The sequence below is a fragment of the Podarcis muralis genome, chromosome 10 (assembly GCF_964188315.1).
Source record: "Podarcis muralis chromosome 10, rPodMur119.hap1.1, whole genome shotgun sequence".
NCBI lineage: Eukaryota > Metazoa > Chordata > Lepidosauria > Squamata > Lacertidae > Podarcis > Podarcis muralis.
This window is the reverse complement of record NC_135664.1, coordinates 33,028,325-33,055,587: the sequence shown is the minus strand read 5'-3', so window position 1 is coordinate 33,055,587 and position 27,263 is coordinate 33,028,325. Positions and strand designations below refer to the sequence as shown.

Below are 27,263 nucleotides of genomic sequence, written 5' to 3'. Positions count from 1 at the left end.
GGGCTTACTGTATCTATAATTTTTGCACTCCCAGTCCCAGTGCAAAGTTCATTTTAACCACAGAGATCCCATAGAGTTTCAGCTACCTTTTTAATGGGAAATGATGCCTTAGGCTGCAGTAGAGGAGGGACTGATGAGCCAATTGTAACATAGATAAATTACCGTTACAGTGTGTAGTGAGTCTTCTACCCATACCATAGACCCTCACCAGTCACACCTTGGCCTTTCCTTTTTTTTTTTATAAAATTTTTATTAGGGTTTTTACAATATTACAAAATATAAAAAGAAAAAAGAATACAAATAAAAACAGTTAAAAACAGTCAATCTTTTCATCACTTATTTTTCATTTACTTGTTTCCTGGACCTCCTCATACCTCCCTTTTTTGTATTCCAGTTCTATTTATTAGTTCAGCAGTTTCTTTCCCTCTTTATTTTACCCTGATCTTTAATCTTAAATTATTATAACCTTGAATTTTTACTTATAAAAAAACATTTTTTCATATTCTTTTATACCACACCTTGGCCTTTCCCACCACTGGCATGTGGCCTCTGGAATGTTGCCCAGAAGGGAATTTGGCCCTCGCTTGCTTTAAAAACACACACACACACACAAAAGTACAGGTTCTAGCTTGCTAACCCAATGAGAACCATGAAGACCTGCCTCTGTGTCTCCATCAACAGTTCATATTCTGTCCTGGAGACACATATTGGATTAATATTTTTCCCACTCACCCCAAAGGTTCTGTTATTGTCCTATACAGGACAAACCCAGCATGCTAAAACAGAAGAAAAGTAGGGCACTAATAAGACTAAAACTGACCAAGATCTTTCTTGAAAATATTTAAGCTAGCCATTGACTTCGAACAATGGACTGCAAATCCATGCTAATGCTTCATTGGAATAAGATCACACCTCCTCTTAGAAGGCTAGTGTTTCCTGTGTCTGGGATTCTCCTTCTGCCTGGTAGATAATTCTGCAGCGACACATCCTAATGCTTTTTGAGTTAGTGAATCAATTCCATTTTTGCTCATTGCAAGTCTGAATGGCTGGCAGGAACTTGCAATTCATTGAGAAATGTAGGTCACTGTCTCCCAGTAACACTTAACAGTGTCTTCCTCTGAAGTTGAAATACAAAGTGGCTTCTGTGATTGAAAAACGGAGGTGGGCAGGCAACAAGAAAGCTAAGAAATGTATGCTTGGAATAGATCAATCATATTTACACAATGGTCCCTAATAGGCATTGTTCATTAGGCCAGAACAATTTGGCAGGGGGACTTGTCCTAGAATTTGAAATGTTGCCTGTCTGTTTTATTTCGCTCAAGAATGATGGGAGGAGAATTGGGGGGGTGACAGGTGTGCTTCGACAAGGAGCAAGGAGAAACCAGCACACAATGTCTTCCCTATCACAGGGGTCAGCCAAACATTGCAAGAATCTAGAGCGATTGAATGGCCAATGGAGAACCCTTAATGCCCAGCTCCAAAGCTGGCCACAATTTCTTGGTCCTTCCTGGCCAGATATAAATAAGTGAGACCTGCAACACTAAATTATACTGTGGAGTGCTCTCATTCGTAGCCACACCATTTCCCATTCTATTCTCAACCCCAGGTTTTCTGTCTCCCATAGTCAGTTAACGTTACCTGGCCTCTGAGCATTTTCAGTTCTCATTGTCTGTTGTTGTTTTTTGTCTTGGTTTGGTATTTCCCCTATACTTTTTTTTTTAAAAAAAAATAGTACTACTGCAAACAGGGCCGGATTTAGGTTTGATGAGGCCCTACGCTATTAAAGGTAATGGGGCCCTTTATATGTGATACTTTAGGGAGCAGCTTGCAGGTGGGGCCCATTACTTAGGTACATCATAGGAACCTACACAACACAAAACACTGTTGCTGTATATAGGTTTTATTTTATTTGTTTTTTCTCTTATATTTTGGAAATGTACATCCAGTTTTTTTTTTCCTTTAAATTTTTTTGGGGCCCCCAAGAGAGTGGGGCCCTAAGCCATAGCTTGTTTAGCTTATACATAAATCCGGCACTGACTGCAAATTGGGACTCCCCCATGCCTGCTGATACTTCTGTCCATCTGGGTGGTGCTGTTTTTGCTACATAAAAATGTAGTGATTCTACATTGCAAAGGTACTAAGTAACTGTCTCATCAGAGCAAGGATTTCCACTTGTGTGATGGGACTTCCACATCACCTTCCCCCCTTGTACCCCACACTCTCCCCAAGATGGTTGGGAAGACCCCCAGAATGGATTTCGGAGGTGCACAGAGGTGGGGAAATCCCTTTGTGCAAGCAGAAATCCTTGCACTGGTGGGACAGCTACTTAATGCTACATTCTGAACAAGCCAGAATGTTTCTGAAATTGTACCCCATCACACTGGTGCAAAGACAGAGACTATGGAGTGGCTTAAAATTTAGCGAGGTCATGTCCCGCCCCCTCTGTGTTTCAAGGCATATTTTCATGTTCTGGTGCACAGCTGAGAGAGGGCAGGGATATCTTCCCCTGAAATGTGTGACCTGTTTGATTTCCTCATGCATGCCACACCCGTTCTGTTCCTATTCATGAAGCTGTCATGTGCTTGCACACTGCTTTGAGAGAAAATGCACAAACCAGCAATATCGGGATATATATTTGGATTGTGACTAACATCAAGTGTGCATGGCTTCAAACTTTGCTGGTGGGAGCATGCTGGAGCCAGAGTAAATGCAGCCAGAGACTTCCTATTTTCTCCTCCCTCCCCTGCTTTCCGCCATGCATTCAGATGCTCTTTTCTTTCAATGCAAGTATGTGATGCCAAGTGTTGATGCAGAATAATTGCTTTGCCAGTTTTCTAAGAACCGGCTTTGATATTTGCATTAGGGATCCACTTACTGAAGACCTTCACCAGCACCATGACGCTACTTCAAAGACGCCTTGTCTATGCTCTCGGTAATGTGCTTTGCCCTTTGGAAAACTAATCAGTTAAATCTGATCCTCTTTAATGTTGACATGACTTGCAGCAAGAGAACTGTCACAGTGCATTTCAATTAGGTTTGATTTCCTTACCTAAAAGGTCTTAAAAGCTAATTGCCACAGAGTGCCTTTGTCTCCCCATCGCAGAGGGAGACACAATTATCCGAGGGGCTGGGGAGAGGGAACGCAAGGGACTCGCACAACTTTGCAGTCGCTAAGGAGTGCATCTAAAAGGGTAAGGGGATCGTGTTACATGGTGCTTTGGCACAGGACAATAATGTGTCATTTTAAAAGCAAGGAGAAGAAGGGAGTGAGACAGATATGGCTCAAGTGCAGATTTTCCCCCATGCTGGGATCCATTTTGCCAGCAGGTGCTGTCACATGCTAAACCAGCAGAAGGGGTGTAAGGAAGTGATACTGTGGTATCTAAGAACAATGCAGTGTGTATGTGTTCCTCGAGGAGTTGACAGGGTACAAACCCAAGCCTAATCTATATATTGTTACAAAAGTTGCGTGCTGCCCCCAATCTCTGCAAGATTCCTGAGGGTTCCAGGCACTTACCCAGGGTCCATGTTCCCTTGGTGAATTGAGACATAGCGAAGACTGTTGTAGCTTTAAGAAATATGGTTTATTCACCTAGTTACACCTTCAGTCTGCATGGAGGGAGACCAGATCTTACAGCATGGTCATTTCAAGAGGGCTTGTCCCCCCTACAGCAGTGCAGCTGGTCTTCAGCCAGCCTGCCCAAGATGGATCCCAGTCTTCTTCTTCTTCTTCTTCTTCTTCTTCTTCTTCTTCTTCTTCTTCTTCTTCTTCTTCTTCCTAGAACACCCTGCTAAAAACTCTCTTTTCCTGTCACCTCACACCCAGTTACCCTGGCAACCTTCCAAATCCCCTGTTCACACCTCAGGGCAAGGAGGGAGGGCAGTCTTCTTGCATCGCCATTGGCTCTCAGTGACCCTGTATTGTTTCTTAATGGCCCTAGCTTGGCCAGGTCATTTTGCATAGGCTAGTTTAGGAATTCCTCTGTAGCTTGCATTTCTCCTTTCACACCCCAAATAATAAAAAACCTACCATGTATTAATTTCTAGGGTTTAGGGGGGTACCCCTCCCAAAATCTATAGCAATATATATCAGTAATAGGGTGTTCCTCACCCCTATCCCACCTCCTAAGCCTAAGAGCAGCATGGAGGAAGCATGGCTAGGGAGAAAGTACTTAGCCAACCATCCCATCATTCTGCCATCGCAATAAAATGTATCTCCCACACCTGTTATTATTATTTTTTAAAGCTGCCCTTGTCTCTAAGGACACCTTTAACATCACAGGTACTTTGCTGTTTACTCCCTAAGTAAGTGTGTGCAGGATTGTGGCCTTAGGCATTCGCTTTTACTTCAGCATTATTTCATTTACAGTATATACAGTATATCTTTTTATACTGTTGCAAGCAGCCCTTGGGGTGCATAAATTGGCATTAGCCTCATAAGCAGCCTCTGGCACTCAGTTTGAACTAAAAATAAATAACGCTGCCCATTCATTGAGGAGAAGCAATGGTTTCACAGAATGGCTCGCTCTAAAATCCTTAGGTTTTCTCAATGTAATTACTTTTTTTTTTAAAAAAAATCAATAATCGGATAAGTAATAATGCAAAACAAACAAACAAACAAACCAAACTGTTTACAATTTGAAAGACTGGTTGAACAAGAACATTCTAAAGATAAATCGGAGGGAGCTGGTTTAATATGGATGGGGAGGGAATTTCTTAACATTGGTGCTGCCACACTGAATACTCTGAATAAGCTTTTTCCACGCAAGGACCACATGCCTTCCAAAGGTCACATGCTAGCAGTGGATGGAGCCTGAGGCAGAAGAGGGTGGATATCTGTATGTTTGCGTTTTCTAGTTATGCGAAAGCCAGGGGTTTCTACATCCATCCCCATATCTCGCCATCCAGGCACCTGGTACCCCTGGAATCTCGCACTGCTTGGAGATTTGGGTAGTGCTGTGGTCTAAACCATTGAGCCTCTTGGGCTTGCCGATCAGAAGGTTGGCAGTTCGAATCCCCACGACGGGGTGAGCTCCTGTCACTTTGTCCCAGCTCCTGCCAACCTAGCAGTTCGAAAGCATACCAGTGCAAGTAGATAAACAGGTACCATTGCAAGGTAAACGGCATTTCTGTGCGCTCTTGTTTCCATCACAGTGCTCCGTTGCGCCAGAAGCAGTTTTGTCATGCTGGCCACAGGACCCGGAAAGCTGCCTGTGGACAAACGCAGGCTCCCTTGGCCTAAAAGCGAAATGATCACCGCAACCCCATATTGGCCTTTGACTGGACTTAACCGTCCAGGGGTCCTTTACCTTTTTACCTTTTAGTGTGTAACAATATATTTTTTTGCCAATGCTGCTTTTAATTCTTATTTTCAGCTTTCATGCATTACCTATTATTGCTGTGGTGCTTGTCCAGAAGCAAAATTTCGTTGTCCGTGTTTATTTGCTTTACTAACTAACCAGAGAAGCGTCTATTAGAAATGGCTGTTGTTGTCATAGCAGGTCCATATGTAACGTCCTATTATACAAATGTGATTTCACTTGGTTTAAAAGAGGACACCGCGAACCGAAATAGAACATCAAAAGAACCCTGTTCATTCAGAAAATTCAGAAACTAATTGGCTTTGACAGGTTTATGCAACAGTAACTATATCCTAACATTGCAACTGTCAGTAATCCAGTTCCCCTTAAGGAGTGACCCATATAAGGTAGCAGGAAAACCTCACGGACAAGCAGGAAAGTGTACAATCTTTCTTTGGAAATAATGAATACAGAATGTAATCAGAGAGCAGAAGTAACTAATCATCAAGCATGCAAGCGTATTAGCACCCCAGCACTGCTCATTGCTGAGATCTCTGCCGGTGATGCTGACCTAATTTAATTTTTTGCCCAGCTAGCCATAGGATTGAATCATAAGCATGTTCTGGTTAGCTCAGTATTTGCTTAGGCTTTTGATTTCCTAAAGTGGTGAGATTTGCAATTATATTGTATTTTTCCTGCTTTTATTTATTACATTATGTCCCTAATTCTGTGACCACTTAGGGAAAATGTGCGTGACTTCTTGTTTCTTGATTCATAACGAAAGAATTAAAAAGAAGAGAGACTCGCAGCACTTTTCAAAAAAACAACCAAACTCAGTAATTCACCCCCTGTTACTTTTAACGTTTGCTAAGATATCCCCCCCCCCCAATATTGCGGTTTTGTTTTGATGGGACTTTGTAAATGTTGCGTGGCGATTCCCGCCCCCTCCCACAGATGGAGTAAATAAAGACACCGGACACCAGAATTTAGGCTAATGGGTGAAAATGGCCACAACTTTATTGATTACAGGTAAGAGTGGTATTGGCTTTAGGCATTGGCCCTATCCGGTCTAACCGGGAAGGGTTAAGCACCAACAGGGGGAGCCCCCGAGATGCACATCCCTAGGTGCTCCCCAAGGGGTTACCGCTCGGGAGCGCGCTTTAGGCCCTAGCCTCCGTAGGTTTCGGACGAGGCGACGCCACCCGGAGTCCTTTAACGAACTACCCTTCAAGATTTGGGGGAGGTGATGGCGTTCCTCCCCCCCCCCCGACTTCATTTGCATAACAATACCCCTGCCAATGCCTACCGCCAAAACCGAGAAGTTGTGACGTTTTGCTACGAGGTAGGCGAAAAAACCAAGTGGCTTCTAAAATACAGCCAATTAGCCAAATGGAAAAACTCCTACCAGGCCCCTTGCGGCGACCAGCCGAAGCCCATAGCAAAGTCCGAATGCAAACCTAGAGGGCGGGTGGGTGGGAAACCGCAGCTGCTGTAAGGAAAGAAAAGGGGCGAGCCAGGGCTGCCCCAACCTTAAATGCCCTTTAGTAACCCTGCCCCTACCGCCAGCCGATTGACTGGCACTGTGGGTAATGACTATTAATGAGAATGGGAATCCCTGAGTCCCGCGGGTCTGGCGCCAGCCCCGCGAGAATGTAGGCAGGGGCGTGAGCCCGCAAACCCCCCCCCTCCTTAGTTCGGGAGTGGCTTTATCACACGGTTATGAGTGTGATTTAAATTGTGCAGTTATTACACTTAATGTGGAATCAAACACTTAATCCAGTTGCATTCAAAAGCATTCTTACATTTCATCCCTGGGCCAGTAGGATAAACTTGCATGCATTCTTCTGTTAACAAAATATGATATTGAAGAGCAGGCATAAGTGGGGTTTTTTAAAAAAAGGGATTCTAGTGAATTGAAAGCACACTTAGGCTCTTAAAATGTATTTCTTTGTGTTTATCTCAATTACTGTATTTTCTGGCGTATAAGACTACTTTTTAACCCAGGAGAATCTTCTCAAAAGTCGGGGGTCGTCTTATACACCGACTACAGCAGCAGCTCCTGCAGCAACTCCCCACGAAAGGATAGAACGACAGCAAATTAAATCAGAGGACACCAAGCTCTCTAGATGAAGCAGAAATATGCTTGAAAATTGGCCCCAGAAGCCCCCGGGCACTGGGAAGTAGAGCGGATATCAGAGCCGGACTGGAGACTGGTTTTTTAAATTTTTATTTGGTATGCATTGGAAGAGGGGTAGTCTTATACAGCGAGTATATCCCAAACTCTATATTTTAACTGGAAAAGTTGGGGGGTCGTCTTATACACCCAGTCATCTTATACGCCGGAAAATACGGTATCTATTTTCAGTGCTTTTCTGCAAACTGTTAAATGCCTCTATATTTCCCCTTTGGACAGGAGCCTCAAAACATATAACTCAAAACAAAAGTTTAAAAGTTAGTGTAGATGAAAATAGATGGATTGTTATAGAGTGTGTGTGTGTGTACATGCACCCAAATGAAGAGCACTAGTTGGTGTGCCTGTGGAGCAGTGGCTCTGGAAATAAGTGTGAGCCATAAAACCTGGGGCAACAGCAACCTTTTGGCATCTGGTGTAAGGAAGAGGACTCCGATTCCACCAAGAAATTGTACTGGGGTATCTGAGCTGGACTTACCACAGCTATAGGTAGGCAGCTACATAGCCTGAAATGTGTGAGCTCACACATTCTAAAATGGTGGCAAGAGCTAATCCCAGTAATATTTCCGTTAACCCTGATTCCTGAAATGGCCAACATTCCTCCCACGGGTGGCTTTTCCGCAACCTCCTCTTCAGGGTGTGGTTAAAGAGTTCTATTTTTACCTTTTCCTTTTGTGCTTGTGAAATGATTTGGATGAATTTCATGAGCAGAAGGGTGGTGGCAGATGGCGAGGGAATGAATAAGAGTAATCCATAGCTACCAAGAGGGTATAACATGTATCGTATTTCAGGGGAGTCAGGCTGGCATCTAAAACTACATCGAATTCACAAATGAGCCCTTAGGGGGGAAAGCAAGGGAACATTAGGCTGGCTTCCTGAAAAGACAGGAGTTCTGCTGAAGCCAAAGTTGACTAATGGATGGCACACTTCGGTTTCATTAATTGTTGAGTTGACGTTTGGACGATTCCTGTCTCCTTGTTACCCTTGCGTAGAATCTGATTCTTAACTTGAGTCCCTTTAGATTTGCCTATAGCTTTAGGCTGATTCACACCTGATAATTTGATTTCTCACAGCTCATCATGTGACCTTCCCTGGTTCCTTTGGGAGGAATGGTGAGATATAAATGGAATGAATAAATAAAAAGCCCTTTGTTCGAGCTATTATTGGGAGATATACAAACCCTTGGTCATCTTGGTATTTGACTGGGGATGGCTGTGCTCACTCATGCAAGTCTTCAACCGATGCTCCTTTGGTTAATAAATATGTACATGTGAACTCACATGGTATCCAATGATTGTTGGAAACCACTCTGGTGCCTACTGCACTCAAAGCATCTTTGCCGAGTTGTTTGTGCTCATGTTCAGCAAGGAGGGCAGCGTTAGGAGCAGCTGCAGCTGCTAAAATGGATGATGTAACAGGGTCAGAAAGTGTACCTAGACAGTACAACTAACCCCCTTTTCCTTTAATGATTTAAACCACTTTAGTTATTGCAGTCACAATTGGAATTGGTGTCCCTGTTGCAAATTTCCAATCCTTTCGCAATGTCATATATTGGGGCACAAATATAATAAAATTGATAAGGGTATACATAAAAGCATAATTTTTTTAAAAAAAATCTAGACTGAATCGACTAGATCGGCTATTGACATGATCCAGCAAGGCATTTCTTATGTTCTAAACATTCCTGAAGCACCAGGAAACACTTCAGGGAAATCTTGGGACAGCCTGATACAAATCCCTCTTCATCTCAGGAAATTCTCAAATCTCTTCAAGGCATTCCTTTTTGTCTTGGGATTTGGCGTTCACTGCATCTGACAGCGGGTGGTGCTGTGGGTTAAACCACAGAGCCTAGGACTTGCCGATCAGAATGTCGGCGGTTCGAATCCCTGCAATGGGGTGAGGTCCCATTGCTCAGTCCCTGCTCCTGCCAACCTAGCAGTTCGAAAGCACGTCAAAGTGCAAGTAGATAAATAGGTACCGCTCCAGCGGGAAGGTAAACGGCGTTTCCGTGCGCTGCTCTGGTTCACTAGAAGCGGCTTAGTCATGCTGGCCACATGACCTGGAAGCTGTACGCCAGCTCCCTCGGCCAATAAAGCGAGATGAGCGCTGCAACCCCAGAGGTGGTCACGACTGGACCTAATGGTCAGGGGTCCCTTTACCTTTACCTGCATCTGATATACTTCTCTGGCTTTTCTATGTTTTTGATGAGGCATGGGGTTAATGTGAAGAAACCTATTTTGGTACACTAACAGTGCAATCTTCTGTAGACTCAGAAGTAAACTCCACTGTGTTCAATATACTTTTTCCCCACGTAAGTGTACAATTTGGCTGAAATCTTTTGTATGCTTTTTCCAGGAGTTAGCTGGTGGAACACAGTAAACGTATATGGGATTGTTCTGAAAATACGAAATTGTGAAAGATAATGTCTAACTGTTGGTAATTTCCTGTGTTTTCTTTGTGGGGCTTATTCAGTGGTTTAAATTGATGTTGTGCTAATTAAATAACACCTACAGGAACCAGGAGCAAATTGCATTCTGTGCAAGCTACTCCTCAGGTGCTGTGTGTCAATTGCTAACATTCAGCTCATTAGCCATAATAAAGTCAATATGTGTTTACAAAGCTAGAAGCAGCTGGAATATCGCCCTTCCCCCTCCTCTCTGAGTTGCTGTTTGTAGCTGACGCAGCCTGCATGGGCATATATGCGAGTATGTGATAGAGAATAGTAAATAAATGTCCAATTTGTGACACTAACTTTTGCATTTTTAACCCAATTTGCTAGAGAAACTAAAACGACAAACTCCAGAGAGGTATATTGTTCATTCCTGCAGCCAATCAGAAGCTGCGCTTTGGAAGTTGAATGTTTCGGAAGTCGAAGAGACTTCCGGAATGGATTCTGTTTGACTTCTGAGACACGACTGTAGTCTGTTCAGGCTACAACAATTTTCAAACTGGATTTTATTTTCCTCCTTTCAGGAAACAATATTTTTAATCTATATCCCCCCCCCCCCCCGTTTCTGTTAGAGACATAGTTACTTTGGCATTTCACCACAAAGGCAGAAACATTAGACAAAAACTTATGATAGCAGCAACAACTGAGGTGTGGAATCACCTCATTAATTAGAACAGGTGAATAGCATCTGAATGTAGAAAAAAAGGAGTGAAAAATTCCCAGTGGAGGAAACACAATAATACCTTAACATTTGATCCAATTCCCTGACTTGTGCTGGCATTCTCAATGAAATGTTCACGTGCCACCCCCTCAGTTCAGCGCTGACTTTTGTTGATCATTCAAGCCATTTGATTTTAACCATTCTCTTCCAAATCTTATAGGACGTTTTAAATTAGCCCTATTTGTGATAATGAGGTTTCACAAATCTACGCAGTTACACAGCTGTGTGCCTTAGAGAATTTGAATATATCCAGCAAAAAAGGCAAAATACAACCAAGACCAAAATGTTTTGTGAATAGTTATGAATCATATTTATTATTATGTATTTATGAGCTTTTATTCCACCTTGGCTTCTGAAGAGCTCAGAGCACCACACATGGTTATGGTCTCCCCATATGACCTTCACAGCAACCCTGAATAAAATAAGAGAGTGACAAGCCCTGCATCAGCCAGTGAGCTGAGTGGTTGATATGGGATTTTAACCTGGCTCTCTCCACTCATAAGAAGAGTTCTGCTAGCATAGAAAAAGGGCTTTTTTGGTCCACTGCATCTAACAGTTGCCTGCTTCTGGGAAGCCCAAAAGCAGAGGATGAAGAGATTGGACTGCTACAGAGAACCAAGTTGCCTCAAACTGGAAATTGAGCACTTAGTCCCATGTGGTAGACAATTCTTCCGCTAGAGACTTGACAGACATCCTTGGTGATGTCCAAATTTAGACATGCTTAGAACAGACCTATTGAAATAAATGGACTTGAGTAACTCTTTTTTAAATATTTATATTTTATTAAGGTGATTTCATTTAAAAGAAATAAAGTGATACGGAAAAAAGAAGGAAAAGTGAGAGGGAGAAAAACAACAACCACAAAGATACATATAAAAATGAAAACGTACACACAAAAGAGCAATATACGATATTCCCACACATTCTTGTATAAATTGGTATGGTGTTATTGTCCTAGTGCTTATGTAAGTGCTAGTAGCCTACTACATTTTGTAAAAACTCATTCCAAATGTTACTGTATTTAACCATATAGAATCTGTGCCTGTAAACAATCGGTTCCTCAATTGCCAGTGATGTATCATCAGTCCATACTGAAGGGTATCATATCTTTATTTTTTCCAGTTCCTCAATATCAATCTCTTGGCCACCATTAGGGCACAGAAAATCCATTTCCGTTGTCCCATTGATAATTTCCATACTGCAGGGACTGCCTCTCCTGGTATGCCCTGCGGAGGACCTTAAGGTCCACAAATAATAACATTTTTTTTATTTTAATAGCCATTAGGTCGCAAGGTTTTGAGACATTGGTCTCAACTAGGGCCAGGGCCTTTTCAGTACTGGCCCCGACCTGGTGGAACGCTCTGTCACAAGACACTAGGGCCCTGCGGAACTTGACATCTTTCCACAGGGCCTGCAAGATAGAGCTGTTCTGCATGGCCTTTGGTTTGGACACAGTCTGACCCTTATGTTGCCCTCCCCTTATGGTCTTGATCTATCGGCTACTTTTAAAACGAGGCTGCATTTTAAATTGCATTTTAACCTGTATTTTAAATTGTTGGGTTTTTTCCCCTCCGCCTATTATGTTTTTACTGTGATTTTATTGGTGTTAGCCGCCCTGAGCCCAGCTCTGGCCAGGGAGGGCAGGGTATGAATAAAATTACTATTATTATTATTATTATTATTATTATTATTATTATTATTATTATTAAATTCAATAAGATATTCTCCGCAGAGAGATTTAACTTTTCCTGCAGTCATAGTTACACAATCCAGCACTTTCTCCCAAAACTTGTTAAGTAAAGAACATTGTGCAAACATGTGTTTCAGAGAAGCATTGTCCTTGCCACATGGACTTGAGCAACTCTGAGGGCTCATTCGTCCTTATCTTTAACCGCTGCTTTTTTTCTATAAAAAAATATGTTTAGGGGTATGCGTTTTCCTACTCATATTGAAATACTGCCCCTCAATGAGGCCAAACTTAGATTCACAAAATGTTTAGGGGTATGCGTACCCCTGCGTCCCCCCCCCCCCCTTAGAAAAAAAGCACTGCCTTTAACATTGAATTGGAATGAACGGCAATTTGGGTTTTCTGTGAACTGTCGTTTGCTGAGATCCAGTGGTAAAGAGCAGGTTTTCGTGGGGAAAATGCCAGGGCAAAAAGCAAGCAACAAACCCAAACACTTGGACATGACACTTTAAAAGAGAGCCAGTGTGGTGTAGTGGTTAAGAGCGGTAGACTTTTAATCTGGGGAACCGGGTTCGCGTCTCCGCTCCTCCACATGCAGCTGCAGGGTGACCTTGGGCTAGTCACACTTCTCTGAAGTCTCTCAGCCCCACTCACCTCACAGAGTGTTTGTTGTGGGGGAGGAAGGGAAAGGAGAATGTTAGCTGCTTTGAGACTCCTTTGGGTAGTGATAATGTGGGATATCAAATCCAAACTCTTCTTCTTCTTCTTAAAACACAGACCTATGCCTGGAAACATGGCACAAAAGGAAGTCTGAATGAGCCCTGAGAATCTAAATTGTGACAGTAATTCCCGCAGGTTAATGACGGGCTGTGCTTTATTTTCTCCATCCATAATCTTTAGTTCTGTTGTTGCTTCTGTCTCATCAAAGACACCATGAAGACTATTCAACACTGTGCCTTCCCCAGATCTTCCTCTTGTGAAAAGTCTCTGTGTGTTTCAGTTCCGATAAACTGCAGGATCAGGAGCAGGCACCTGAGCTGCGTCCCAAAGGAGCCGGTCTCAGCAGTTCTGGGACCAGTTATGCAGGCAGTGAGTTTACAGGGACTGAATGGGAATTGTTCTGTATTTCTCTGTTGGCTTAGAAACCAGGGTGGTTAGAGTGAATCACACCCTGATGAGAAAATGAGACAATCAGTGTCTTGCACATGGAGGTGGAGACATCAGCCAGATCTGAAAAAAGTAGAGAAGCCAGGAAATTATTCAAGGTACAATGTTGTATTTTTTCCTTTTCCCCCAACCTCCCTGCCCCTTAAAAAACAACAACCACAAAACAGAACAAATTGTATATTAAGTAAGGCTAAGAATTATGGTGTCTGCAATATCATGGGTTTTACAGTTCAATCCTATCCATATCTACTCAGAAGCAAGCACAATTTACTTCAATGAGACTTGCTCTCTGGTAAGTGTGCAAAGGATTGCAACTATAGTGGCTTCAAACCTGGTTTGATATAGTATTGGATTTTAAATTTGGGCAACCCGGTTTTTTAAAAGCTTAGCATACCGTGTAGCTTGATTGCATTAGTTTATTAAACTAAAATAATAATAATAATCTGAACAAGATATTGCAAGCTGGGTGCAGATATATCTCTCTGTTTCTAACCATTTCATTCAGCTAAACTTCCTTGCCACCTCCTTCTGAAAGTGTTCCGTTTCTGGTACCTCAATCAAAGCCATCTTTTCATGTGAACCAGCCCTATCGGCTTCCAGGTGGATTTACTTGCAATAATGCTTATTTATTAGATACAGCCTTCGGGCAGTTTTGATACAGTGGTGGTTAATGCTACATTTTAGGCACCAGGATGATAAATGACCACAAGTGATTAAAAGGTGCTGTTTTCCAGTTCTTAGGTATCTAATTTAATAAGAGCATAATTGTTTTTCCACTTTAATGTTCTCTTCAAATCAGCTGTGGTTTAGAGTTTGCTATGGTGTTAATAACAGGAAAGCAAATTAATCTGAGGGGGGGTGTGCGTGAAATTTTTACTTTCACTTTACTTGGCTCAGTGTAAACCCCCCCCCCAAGCCATTTCATCTGACCCCTGAGTGCCCTGCAAAATACTCATCAAGGTGTTTTCAAGAAGCTATTGGTTCACGGTTTCCTTCATAGCCTTGCTATTGTTTCATTCAAATAAATCCTATAGTTCAAAAACGGTTTCACTCAAAAGTGGGGAAAGCATTTTCTTCAACTCTCAGAAATAGGCAGGCTCTGCATTTGAATGCTGCATTTTTCTTTGTATTTGTATGCAATTTTCAGTCTGTGTCTCTGAGCACATGTGTTCCATAATGTGTTCAAATGATTTAATTTAATTTGCTCTATAAGACTCACTTTTTCCCTCCTAAAAAGTAAGGGGAAATGTGTGTGCGTCTTATGGAGCGAATGCAGGCTGCGCAGCTATCCCAGAAACCAGAACAGGAAGAGGGATCGCTGCTTTCGCTGAGCAGCGATTCCTCTTGCTGTTCTGGCTTCTGAGATTCAGAATATATTTTTTTCTTGTTTTCCTCCTCCCAAAACTAGGTGCGTCTTGTGGTCTGGTGTGTCTTATAGAGCGAAAAATACGGTATGCTGCTGCTCCTGTTTGTCCCCCCAAAAATGTATTATTTGTTTTAGCAAATCTTTATCCCAAAGAAGGCTAGGGTGGCAAACAATACAGTTAAAAATAAACATGAGCATAAAAGCAATGCAATTAAAAAATAAAATAAAAATACCTTTAAAAACTTTAAAACATGTAAAGCAAGCACATGCTGTCATTTGTAGCTCAACTAAAGCATTTTTTCTTGTATTGTATGTGGCTCCAGGATTTCAGTAAGGCTATTAAGCATATTGGAGTGACACATAATGTTTCCCATTTACCCTTTACAATATAGATAACTACTTTTTCCATACCTCAATAGAATTAAACATTGTTACTGAGAAAGGCTAATTTGACATATAAATTAAACATTCAAAAACTTCTATTAAATATTATGGTTTATATATATATATTTAAAAAATGGTCTGAAATAAAATGATTCCCCATTCCCTGTAATTCATTATCCTGTCTCCAATGACCATCTTCTGCAATGGCATGCCGTATTTTCAGGGATAATCTAATATCCTTAGCATCTGGGGAATTCCAAAGTATTGTGCTGAGAAACTTTGTTTTGTAGAATGCTTAATCTAATGTATTCAAACAAAATGAAGTAGGGTTTAATATTCTGTTTGGAAATTGTTTCACAGAGGGGCAAATCCATCCAACGTTCGAACACCCCTCCAACCATTGGTAGTTTAAAAGTCTACAAACAAAACACTTGTTGCTTTACATGCCTTTGTCTTGGTATTTTCAATTATAAATTATAAATTATTGTTTATAAATTAGCAAGGAAGGGGAGATCACCCCTCCACATGTGTTTTGTGTGCACTCATTAAGATTCTATCAAGGCAGCTTTCAATACTGTTTGGGCCTGCAAAAGTTTTGCGGAGGACATACTGCTTTGTCACCAATCAGAGCATGTCCCATAACTTCCTACTGAAATCCTGACACTGTATACAGAGACGTAGGAAGGGGGGGCGGAGGGGGTGGGTCTCCCGGGGTGCCACTCTGGGAGGGGTGACAACATAGGGTGGGGTTTTTTGCAGTTAAAAAAGTAGTAGGGAAATGCACTGAAAAGAATGAGATGGTTGAATTATATTAATGGGAAGATGTCTGAATAGCCACAAGCAAATCGGCTAGAATACTCATAGTCATATAACCACCCTATTTAGCACCAATGCTCAATTAAGACTAGACATAGCCTAACCTCAGCAAATGCTTTGTGCAAGCAGATCAGGATGAAATCTCAATAAACAGATAACCTGAAGGGGGTCCATAATTTCTTCTTATTTTCAGCCACCCCCCACTCCAGCCAGACATTTTATTTCCATGGCTGGCAAAGCACTGTAGTGTCACCAAATAATAGCATGATGGCATATACATACAATCTCCATTATTCACCACCCAACTTGTGTTACTGTAGGTTAATAATAATAATAATAATAATAATAATAATAATAATAATAATAATATATTATTTATACCCCGCCCATCTGGCTGACTTTCCTCAGCCACTCTGGGCGGCTTACAATCAAGTGTTAAAAACAATACAGCACTAAATATTAAAAACTTCCCTAAAGGTTTTCTACACTATGTTGTCATGCATGTATCATGAGGTAATTTGGAAGACCAGGTAAGTGGAGTTCAAAAACCAGGAAATGAGTTAGTTCCTAAGTGGAAATATAGTTCCAAACCAAAGCCACAGCACATAAAACAGAAGACAAGGGATTTTGTTTGGAATTCCTTTCAGACTTTGCTCCCTCAGACTGCTTTCGATCTCTTGGATTGGCACTTTTCACTTTAATGAAAATTCCACGCAATCCTAGCTCTGATTCAAAATTTGTGGGAAGTTTTTTTTTTAAGGGATGAGAAAAAAAATCTGTGGTAGTTTGGGTAATGAATTGCTATTTGACAAATCTGTGGTAAATGTGATGTGCCAGTCACAGCAGGACTGCCAGCATGGATTGGCAGTCTCTCATCTTCCTTCAGAGACTGCAAAAGAGGAAATAGAAAAATTGGTCAGTGTGCAGAACTTTCGCATACGCAGTGGAGCTTTCATTTTCTCTTCTGTCCCCTCCAGCCCTCTGCACGCCCTCAAAATATGCTCTGGAAGGTTGGAGGGGGACCCTCCAGAGCATATACTGTATTTTTCGCCCTACAGGACGCACTTTTCCCCCTCCAAAAAGGAAGGGGGAATGTGTGTGCGTCCTATGGGGCGAATGCAGGCTTTCGCTGAAGCCTGGAGAGCGAGAAGGGTCGGTGCACACCGACCCCTCTCGCTCTCCAGGCTTCAGGAAGCTATCCGCAAGCCTGTGGAGCCCGGCGGGACTTCCCGCCAGGCTCCGCAGGCTTGCAGATAGGTGCTTGCAGCCCGAAGTCTTGCAACCCACTGCAGGCTTGCAGATAGCTGCCCTAAGCCTGGGGTGCGCAGCAGGCTACAGCGCCGCACTCCCCGGGCTTCAGATAGCAGCAAGCTCCGGGAGCGATGGTGAGGTTGAATGCAACCTTGCCATCGTTCCAGGACCCATTCGGGCTTCCCCCGCCCCCAGCCCGGCAAGCTCGGGGGGAAATAAATTTTTTTCTTTATCCCCCCCCCAAAAAAAATAAGTGCACCCTATGGGCCAGTGCACCCTATAGGGTGAAAATTACAGTATTTGGGGGCTACGCAGGGGGAGGAGAGAAAATGGAAGTTCTGTTGCATGAGTGAAACTCTGCTTGTACAGCATTGGGTTCGACCTATTACCTCTGAAGCAAAGCGGGTGTTTGGGTACCTTTCTTGAGGATAACCACGGAGACCGAGAAAGGCCACCTGTCAAATGTACCCAGAAAGAAAAATAGAGGCATTCAGCAACTCCAAAAGCAACACTTCCTCTCCGCTAAATGAAGTGCCTGCTTTTCCATTCACTTTCTTATCTGTAGAGTTCATGAAACAAGGCAAACGGAGGGGCAAAGTACAAGGTAAACAACCCCAACTAGAAGGAAGTTAATTAGCTGATGTTTGCACATGGCTTCCAGCCTCTAAGCCTAATATAAAGTTTAGCCCGGTCTGTGATTCATTATGTTGAAAGAGGAAGGAGGTGCACCAAAGTAAATGGTGGCGACAGCAGTCTTGAATTTGAATTTCTTTCCCGACGTTTTTTAAAGTGTTGCATGAAATTGAACTTTCAAACCGGGTTGTTGTTGTTAAAAGGAAAGACCATGATTTACAGAGCCATTTTTAATTTCATTCATTTGTGTCCAATATACACTTCTGACTCTTGTAGAGCTTCTGGGTGTGATCATGTCTGGGTGTCCTATCTGAAAGGTGTAGGCAACTTGAGTGAGGCTGGGACTCCCTTAGAGACATAAAGATACATGCATAGCAAACATCCCTCCTCTCCCTGTGGTCAGGAATCCTGCAAGAGCAGATTTCCAATCCTGGAAAGAGGTGCTCTATATAGCCTCAAAGCTGGGTTATTGCAATGCACTCTATATGGAACCACCTTTGGGATTCATTTGGAAACTGCAGCAAGTTCACCAGGACAGCTTGCCAAGAACCTATTACACTCATTCTGAACAAGCTGCAGTGGCTGCCAGTTTGCAGTGGCCAAGCCAAATCCAAGGTACTTGCTTGGACCTGTCAAGCTCTATGTGGAATACCTGCTCCTATACCTAGCCCAGATGTTCCAATCAAGCCAGGATGCCCACATCTGCCAAGCACCTGCTGTGTGGGAGCATGCGGGAGGGGGTTCTCAGTACTAACGTGCCAACTGTGCCATGCCCTCTAGGTATAAGTGATGCCAACCCTGGTGGGTTCTGGGCCACTGGTTAAAAACTCATTCACCTTGAGACCTATGAAGGTTATGCCAAAGACATGGTGGCCACTGAACACCACTTCTTTGAGGGTTCTGCAATAGCCACCTTAAGATCTCAGTTTCTCTGTCAGTGTGCAGACCAGCCCGATTCCAGACTAGCATGGGGAGTGTGCCTACTGGCGCCAGCAAACCATAATGAATGAATAATGCCTTGGCTCTGTTTACGCTCTTTAGTGCTACATGGAAGGAAGCATCCCATCTGCTTTCTGCTCAGAACTGTTTTAAACAGAAATGGATACTGTTGCTTTGCTGTTTTCGCAGAGCAGAAGACAATGCTTTCAAGGTCATTCCTTGAAATATTGAAATGCGGATTTCAAGTTCCAAATAAAACCCTGGGGTTTGTGAGCCATCAGGGTCCACCCACCATCTCTGAGTAGCGGAGGTTGCTGAAAGCCTCCTTTCATTTTAGTGGGGGTTCTTGCATGTGTCGTGACAGCAGTCAGAAGAACCACCTGGATTGGGCCAAAGACCCGTTTAGTCCAGCCTCCTGCTCTCAGAGTGGCCAACCAGGTGTATGCAGGAAGCCCCAAAGCAGGACCCGAGTGCAGCAGCACTTGTGATTCCTAGCCAATGGCATTCCGAGGTACACTGACTGTGTTGGCGGAGGTAGAACATAGCCATTGTGGCTAGTAGCCTCCACCCCCATTGTTGAGCTAAAGCACTGAGGTAAAGCTCCAAGGGCCTTCTGGCGGTTCCCTCACTGTGAGAAGTGAAGCTACAGGGAACCAGGCAGAGGGCCTTCTCGGTGGTGGTGCCCGCCCTGTGGAACACCTTTCCATCAGATGTCAAGGAAATAAACAACTGTCTGACTTTTAGAAGACATCTGAAGGCAGCCCTGTTTAGGGAAGTTTTAATGTTTGATGTTTTATCGTGTTTTTAATATTCTGTTGGGAGCCGCCCAGAGTGGCTGGGGAAACCCAGCTAGGTGGGCGGGGTATAAATAAATTATCATCATCATCATCATTAGCCATTGATATCCTTATTCTCCAAGAATGTGCCCCATATACGTGAGTAGAGGTTACTCAAGCACCATACTTACTTTTTATATTGTTTTTGTTTTGGTAAGTGCAAATTGGTAGCTTCCCATTATAATATTAACTGAGCTAGCAGGCAGTTGGACTAGATGACTCTCAGAGTCTCTCCCAGCTCTACAGTTCTGTGATTATATGTTCTTAAATGCCCATGTGCAGCTACTTCAGTTCCCTGTTCGCATGAGTGACAAAGGAAGCCAGGAAGCCGCAGTTCCTTGTTGATACCCAAACTGGGAAGCTATGGTTAATGGTTTCCAAACAAACTGGAACACGAAGGCATGATCTAAAGCTGGATTCCAGGCCCTGAATTGCTTGGAAGCCATTTGCTATAGTTCCTGGTTTCGTCATCCCTCAGAGCTATGGGAAACTTTGGCTTCTTGGCTTGTTCATTGTTTTGCACAAAATGAGAAGCAATGCAGGAGCTCTGGATGGGTGCATTAAGTTCATCTCCATCCCTTGGGTTATTGAGCTGAGGCTTATAAATGTAGCCGCAGCAATCGTTGCCTCCTATTTTAATACTCAAATAATTTGTTGGGGGTGGGGGAATTAAAGCGATCTAAATAGACGCTACTGCGCTAAACACGCTTGTAAGATGACATTATTCCGAGGACTGCAGGCATCTTTCAGAAGCCGAAGCGAGATTTCACAGGGTTTGTAAAGTACTCCTAATACCTATACATGCAGCATGCGAAGAATGGCAGCCTAAACGTACAACTGGGCTCAATGCCCTTCATGTTTCTCTTTATCATAAGCAATCTGCTTCTATGGGAGACCACGCTTGCCAATTACTTCATGTTGCTTAAAAGAGAAACCAAAACCGCCCGGCAAGAGTGGAAACTTTTAAAAACAGGCTTTGAAATATATCTCAGACTATTCTTTCAAGCAGCTTCCCACCACTTTGTGCTCAATTAGTTTCCACTCCCAGAAGGAAATGTCAAATCAAACGATGGCGGGATCTGAGCAAACTTTTCAAGGCAGAGTTGGGGATAAGTATTGAAATCAAGCTGTATCTAAAGAAAACATCTCTGGGATGTTTTCTTCCCTCCTCTGTGACTTAGCCTAGAATGCCAAAGCCTGAAAGGATAAAGGGGTTAGCCTGTCAAAATGGCCATTTTCAAAAAAAAAGGAAGCGAAGGCTTTTATTCAGGTAAGGGAAATGTCTGTCTTTATGTATTGGAATTCTTCTTTATCAACAGCTATGAGAGCCATCAGGGCCGGGCTGTCTGTGAGGCAGAGTGGGGCAGTTGCCTCAGGCAGCACTTCCTGAGGGTGCTTCTGCCACTGCTTGCCTGCAACACACCTGCTGCTTGCTGCCAGGCACCCACCATAGGAAGTGGTGGCAGTAGCCAGCTAGGCGGAGCTGCTTATTCTCTGAGGCAGTGGTGGATGCAGGCAGGCCACAGGCACCTCTGCCTCCTTGGCTGCTTGACTCTGCTCAGCCAGTGGCTGCCCTGCTGTTGTTGTCCATTGTCCTTATCTCACGGCTGAACAGAGGGCATGGCTGAGAGACTTTCCCATAAGCGCCATTTTTAAGGAGCAGTTCCTTATTTGAATTGTGTTAGAGCTCCTGGCAGCAGGGAGGGGAGATCTCCCTCATTCCATAATTATCCCCTTGTGGAGGAGCGATGTTAGGAGACAATATAACAGTCTGGCCACTTTACCTCAGAATCCTACACGTGAGCAGGGACAAGCATGCATGCTTAGCACAACACACACATTCACCACTATCCCTGCCCTCCTGCTTGAGTTGGAGGGCCAAATCTGAAGTGGGGAACCTCCCTATTCTTTCTAATTTCCCTGGTCGGTGGATTCCCCTGTTATGCTAGACCAACTGAGATTGCTTCCATAAACTTTCATAGATAGTACTTAGGCTCCCTTGTACCCTTAGCAAGGAGATATATCAGCATTCCTCCCATCCCTTGCACCCTTGGCAAGGAGATATATCAGCATTCCTCCCATCCCTTGCGCCCTTGGCAAGGAGCAGCTTTTGTGCTCTGCCAGTGACTTCTTCCACAGCCACCGGGGTCAGGCCTGCTCAGCTACATCTCTCCTCCTCCTCTTCATCCTCCTCCTATTCCTTCAATCCATCTGTCTGTGTGTGCACTTGGAGCCTAGAGCCTTGGAGCACTTCAAACTTCTAGGTTGGCAGGAGCTGGGACAGAGCAACAGGAGCTCACCCCGTCGCGGGGGATTTGAACCGCTGACCTTCTGATCGGCAAGCCCAAGAGGCTCAGTGGTTTAGACCACAGTGCCACCCACATCCCTAACCTCTATGTATGCCCCTGCATATAAGAGATATGCCTTGTAGTTTGGATGGTGAATTCCCTCCTTTTCTCAGATCACCTAATTGTCCTCCTGTCCCTTCTACAGAAACTCCAGCCAGATTCCATGATGCCACTGATTTTTACCTTGACGTCCTCTTTGTTTTTAACTCCACCTTTCCAGGCCCCTCTTGACAGTATAACACCATTGCATTTATAGCCTGAAGCACAGCAACCTGGAAACTGTTGCTAACAGTTGCAGTAGCTAGATTAATAGATTGCATTGGGAACGTGTTCCCTCCAAGGTGACTTACCTTCCGCTCCTTTAGGCATACAAAGTCACGGCTGACAGCACGTGCCACACATTCAAAGCTGTATTCCCCTTAGGGAACAAGTGCTGTAAATGATAAACAGTACAGATCAGCAAGGAATAATATGGTTAATTAGTGTCAGCTGACTCTGGACAGTTCAACACTTCCTCTGTTGAATTAAAAGTGTCTGCAATACTTTGGAGACTAAAAAAATAAATAAATCAGAGCGCACTCGGTGCCCGTGATCTGCTTTTATATTCCATGAATACCCTAGATGTAAAGGGGCAGTTTGCATTGTTGTTATTTAGGTCATTATTTTATTTAGGTAATTTATATACCACTTTGCATTTCAAAGGAAAACTCTTAAGCAGTTTACGATGTCCCCAAAATATCACAAATCAACTGCAAAAAAAGTTATTAAAAAATTATATGTTTTAGAGCAGTGCAGAGAATAATTAGATAAGCTATCTTCTTGAACACAACTATAAACTGAAACATATGGGGACTATAATAACTACAAGCAGATTCAAAATGCAAAAATGCAGCAGAGACAACCAGACTCCTACAAGCGGCAGCCCTCTCCCTTCTGCTGCTGTCTCACCAACTTAAGCTCAGTTACAAGAATCTATACTAGGGGGTAGACATTTCTGACTTCCCATGCCAAGGCCTGGTTCCACGTGGCAAGGCCTGGTTGTTCCAGGCAAAAAGAGGGCATGATGTATGTCAGGTGACTTACGGCATGTGCCCTGATTAAGATCAGCTGGATTAGGGGGATGTAATCTGTTGCACGTTTTACAAAGTAGGATGAGTTCTTTCATGACAAGAAGGGTGCATTATAGTCCTAAGAAAACAGATTATTCTTTCTAGAGAGCCATTTAGACTAGTAGCTGATGGGAATAGACGAAGCTGGTGAATGAGCAGTCAGCAAGGCTTCATTGGCGTCAAGGATCAGCCAGAGAACGTGCTAGGCATATCAGGGCTCAGATCAGGAAGGTGGGAAGTGGCAGTAAAAAGGATGTTCAGCATAATGACCACAGCTCAGGAAACAAGCATGTAAAGCCATCAAATTTTGTACTCAGTTGCTTTATGCCTCGGAAGTGAAATGGTAATCAAAAACAAACCTTTGCTTATTTTATGTAATGCTGTTTCGTTTAGAAGGGCTGCTTTTATTCTGATTAACTTATGGGGGATTTACTCCTGAGTAAAGCTTTTAAGATTGCAAGCCAAAGAAGCCGCCTAACGTTACTTGACCTCACATTGAAATGAAGGTTGGGAGAAGACGAGATGTTACATACTTTAATTAACAGCCTTCAACACACTGCAATTTGCCCGCCCCGAAAAATGACAGCAGCCCCCCTTGTTCTTGATTTAAAACACACATTGGCTTCACAGATTTCAGGGCCATGTTTTGCTAATTGTGGGCAGGACAGCAAATGGTGCCTCCTCCTTTGGTCAAGGCACAATGGACCGCAGGACCGTCATGTTATTTGGTCACCTGAACAGAAACCCCCGCAACATCCTTCATGATAACAAATTAAATAACTAAACAATTTGCTGCCATTTCATGACCCTCCTAAACTCCTCTGCCTCCGGGTAGAGCCGGTGCAGCTTTGTCATCGTCCTGGGAAAAACCGTTTGCACAATTCACCGAAGTCATTCATTAGCAGGGAACTGAGTATTCCGAGCAAGATTAGCATTTGTCTGTTTGGGGTTTGTTTTGCAGACTCTGCAAATGGATGTAAACAAGCTGAATATCACATTGCTTCGGATTTTCCGCCAAGGAGTAGCTGCTGCTTTAGGACTGCTGCCGCAGCAAGTGCACATCAACAGACTCATTGTAAGTGGTGAGCATTTTGTGTGACAATTTGCATTTCTTAGTTTTCATGTCCTGGGAATAAAAACCCAGCACAGTTTTAAACAGTGAAAAGATTTCCCGTAGCTGCTGACTGCAAGGGTGACTTCTGATGGCCACTGAAGCTCTTTCATATAGCTCATTCTTCTCTAGACAGTCCCAGTTTGTATATACCACCATGGTTGTATGAGTGTGAAAACAGACAATTTTTTCCTCTAATATTGTCTTGAGCACCAAAATTACCCCAGAACCTGACCACTGTAGAGTCAGAAGGTCAAGTCACATGATCACATTTGACATGGCCAACCAGCTAGCTTTAATTTGCATCTTGAACTGCCATTGGATATGGTGAACGGGTTATGTGCAAGGTTTACCGTAGGACGTAGCAAATCTTCCAGGGGTGGGTTCAGTGACACCGTGCCCAGAGAAGCTATGATGGAGTTGAGAAGTACCACACCCAACACCTTCCCCCTGGGCAAATTCCTATTTGGGCTGGAAAAGTATCCCACCAATGCTCATAAGAATCTGCCAAATTCTAGTGAAACCACTGGCCCACCTAGTGGTTTTGTCACCACTGAATGGTGACACTTTCCATGTTTTCAAAGAGGAGACTTTCTCTTAAATATGGCCAGGGGTTGAACCCGGCCTTTGTTTATATAAAGGCATGTAATCCACCACTGAGCTACAGCTCTTCAGTTGATTCCATCCTAGTTCCTTGTGTAGTTAGCAGGCATGTGGCAGACATCTAGCAAAACAATGATCAAATTATGAATGAGCAGTTTGCTCCCGATTTTTGAGAAGAGAACATCTACCCACCAATTTAAGGAGGATCATGCAGGGTCATTTCTGAGCTTCTTTTCTCTATATATGAGGTGTGGGGAGCCTCAGGTCCAGGGGCTGAATATGGCCCTCCAGAACTCTCCATCTAGCCCTCAGAAGTGTCACCTGGCTGGAATGTGTCCAGCAACTCTGATAACATCTCTTGCTTATCTGAATGAAGGATAGAGAGGGATGTGAAAGTATGTGTAGAAACTAGCCTACCATACAAAAATAAAAATCGGTGTTAATTGCTCTGGCCGACTTTGCCTATGGCCTCACCAACCATTGGCAGGTGACCCTCAGGAGTTAAAAATGTGGCCCTTGGGCTGAAAGGGAGTTTTCCAGCCCTGCTCTATATAATGTTATACACAACATATTCAAAGTGCATATACAAAGTTCTGCTTATTTTTGCATCTGTTCTTAACCAGTTCGTTTCTGCAGAACTTACCTGGTGAAACTGGTCCGATGGGGAGATTTTGAAATAGGTTAGCAGTGATAGGCATTATATTGTGTTCCACATGTACAACACCCTGTATATCGCCTCAATCAGGGACGATTCATTTTAAAACCAAATTTAGTTGTGTGGATTATAAGACACAGTCAACATGCTCCTCTTAACACCACAAGATGGATGTGCACACCTCATACATGGCCTGAGGAGCAGCCATGGCTGAATTTGGCAAAACACAATCCCAATTCTGACTCTGAAGAAATCTCACTTGGAATGTGAGAGCTTCACCTTTAGATTTATTAACTTTACAACAATTATGTCTAGATCAGTTTTCCACTTTCTACTTTGGCCTTTGAGAGTTCATGTCCCTGTAGCTGGCTGGACTTACTTGTGGTTGGTTGACAGCATGTCATGTGTGCCCCTATGAGGGAGATGAAACATCTGTTTTCATGGCAGTCAGAATTTGCTGGAGCAAACTAAATGAAGTTGAAGATGTCCAAATGTATGATGTAGCATCTTTCTGATGGTGTGAATTCAAGTTCGGATTATTTGCTTAAGGGTAACATCACACATTAGAAAACTGTAAATAAGTAGCTATTATCAGGAAAGGAGATGAATCACCAAATTTAATCCATGAATTTCAAACCCTCTATATTCAGCCCTTGGGGGTTTAATCTTCACACTGATGGCTTGCACCTCACTCCTAAACATTTGCATCCACATAACTGACTGTAACATCACTGCAACCCCAGATTAATATCACAGACACTGCATGGACACACGCTGCACCATATTCCAGTATTCATGTGAATCTAGTAGTAGATTTGGGGTATTTGATTCTCTTGGATCCATGTGGGATTTAAATTCTAGGTCCTCAGGAATCTGTCTGCTTTAAAATAGACCCAGATAAGTCCCCATGAGAACTCTAGGTTTTTCCAGAGGCTCCTCTGCCCTGGTGTGTAGCAATGACTTCATCACTATGTACCCAGATTTGGAGACTTTTAAGCACAGCGTAAGGAAGAGGAAATTTAAAACATCTGAAGTGCCATTTGGATGTTCTAAATACCAACTGGACTCAGTTTGGTAGATATTCTACTTAATCCAATAATTCTGATTTGAACTGAGGAGAATTCACCCAGCTCTGGTCTCTCATGAACTCTTGTAAGAAGAGCAAATTATAGAATCATACCATGTTTTGTTATTAGTAGAGATTTTTTAGAGGTCCACATGCTGCTCATATTTATGTTCTCCAATTCTGCTAGGGCAAGAAGAACTGTGTTGAGCTCTTTGTATCACCAGTAAACAGAAAAGGCGTTTCTGAGACACTGCCGTCTGAAGAAGTCTTGAGATCTCTTAATATCAATGTGCTACACCACAGTTTATCCCAGTTTGGAATTACCGAAGTCTCTCCAGAGGTAAGCAATCATGAGTATATCATGCTGCATCTCATTATTCAACATGCATCTCAAGTGCGCTCTTATTAAGCACTACCATTTCAAAAGGTAGTGATATAGTGCATAGTAGATAAATGTGCTCCTAGTCATGCCTAGATTCTAGCCTTAGTCAGATGTTTCCTACCCATTAGGCAGCGATGACAGATATGTCAATTTCAGTTCTCAGCTTTTAACCTTTTCAGTCTGAAGTTTGGTTTTTCACATTCTCACATCAGTTTGCAATTTTTAAAAAATTCCTCATGAAAATTCGTC

The 27,263-nt window shown here is 43.1% G+C and overlaps 1 protein-coding gene across 2 annotated transcripts in view; it reads left to right on the top strand.

Annotated features, from left to right (window-relative positions):
- PTPRR (protein tyrosine phosphatase receptor type R) overlaps positions 1–27,263 on the top strand; it is a 114,846-nt gene that overhangs the window by 51,415 nt on the left and 36,168 nt on the right. For both annotated transcript variants that reach the window (XM_028746956.2, XM_028746957.2), the window contains exons 3-4: positions 24,159–24,272; positions 26,820–26,972. In XM_028746956.2, coding sequence (XP_028602789.1) covers positions 24,159–24,272; positions 26,820–26,972 — 267 coding nt within the window. The remainder of the gene's footprint in view (positions 1–24,158; positions 24,273–26,819; positions 26,973–27,263) is intronic.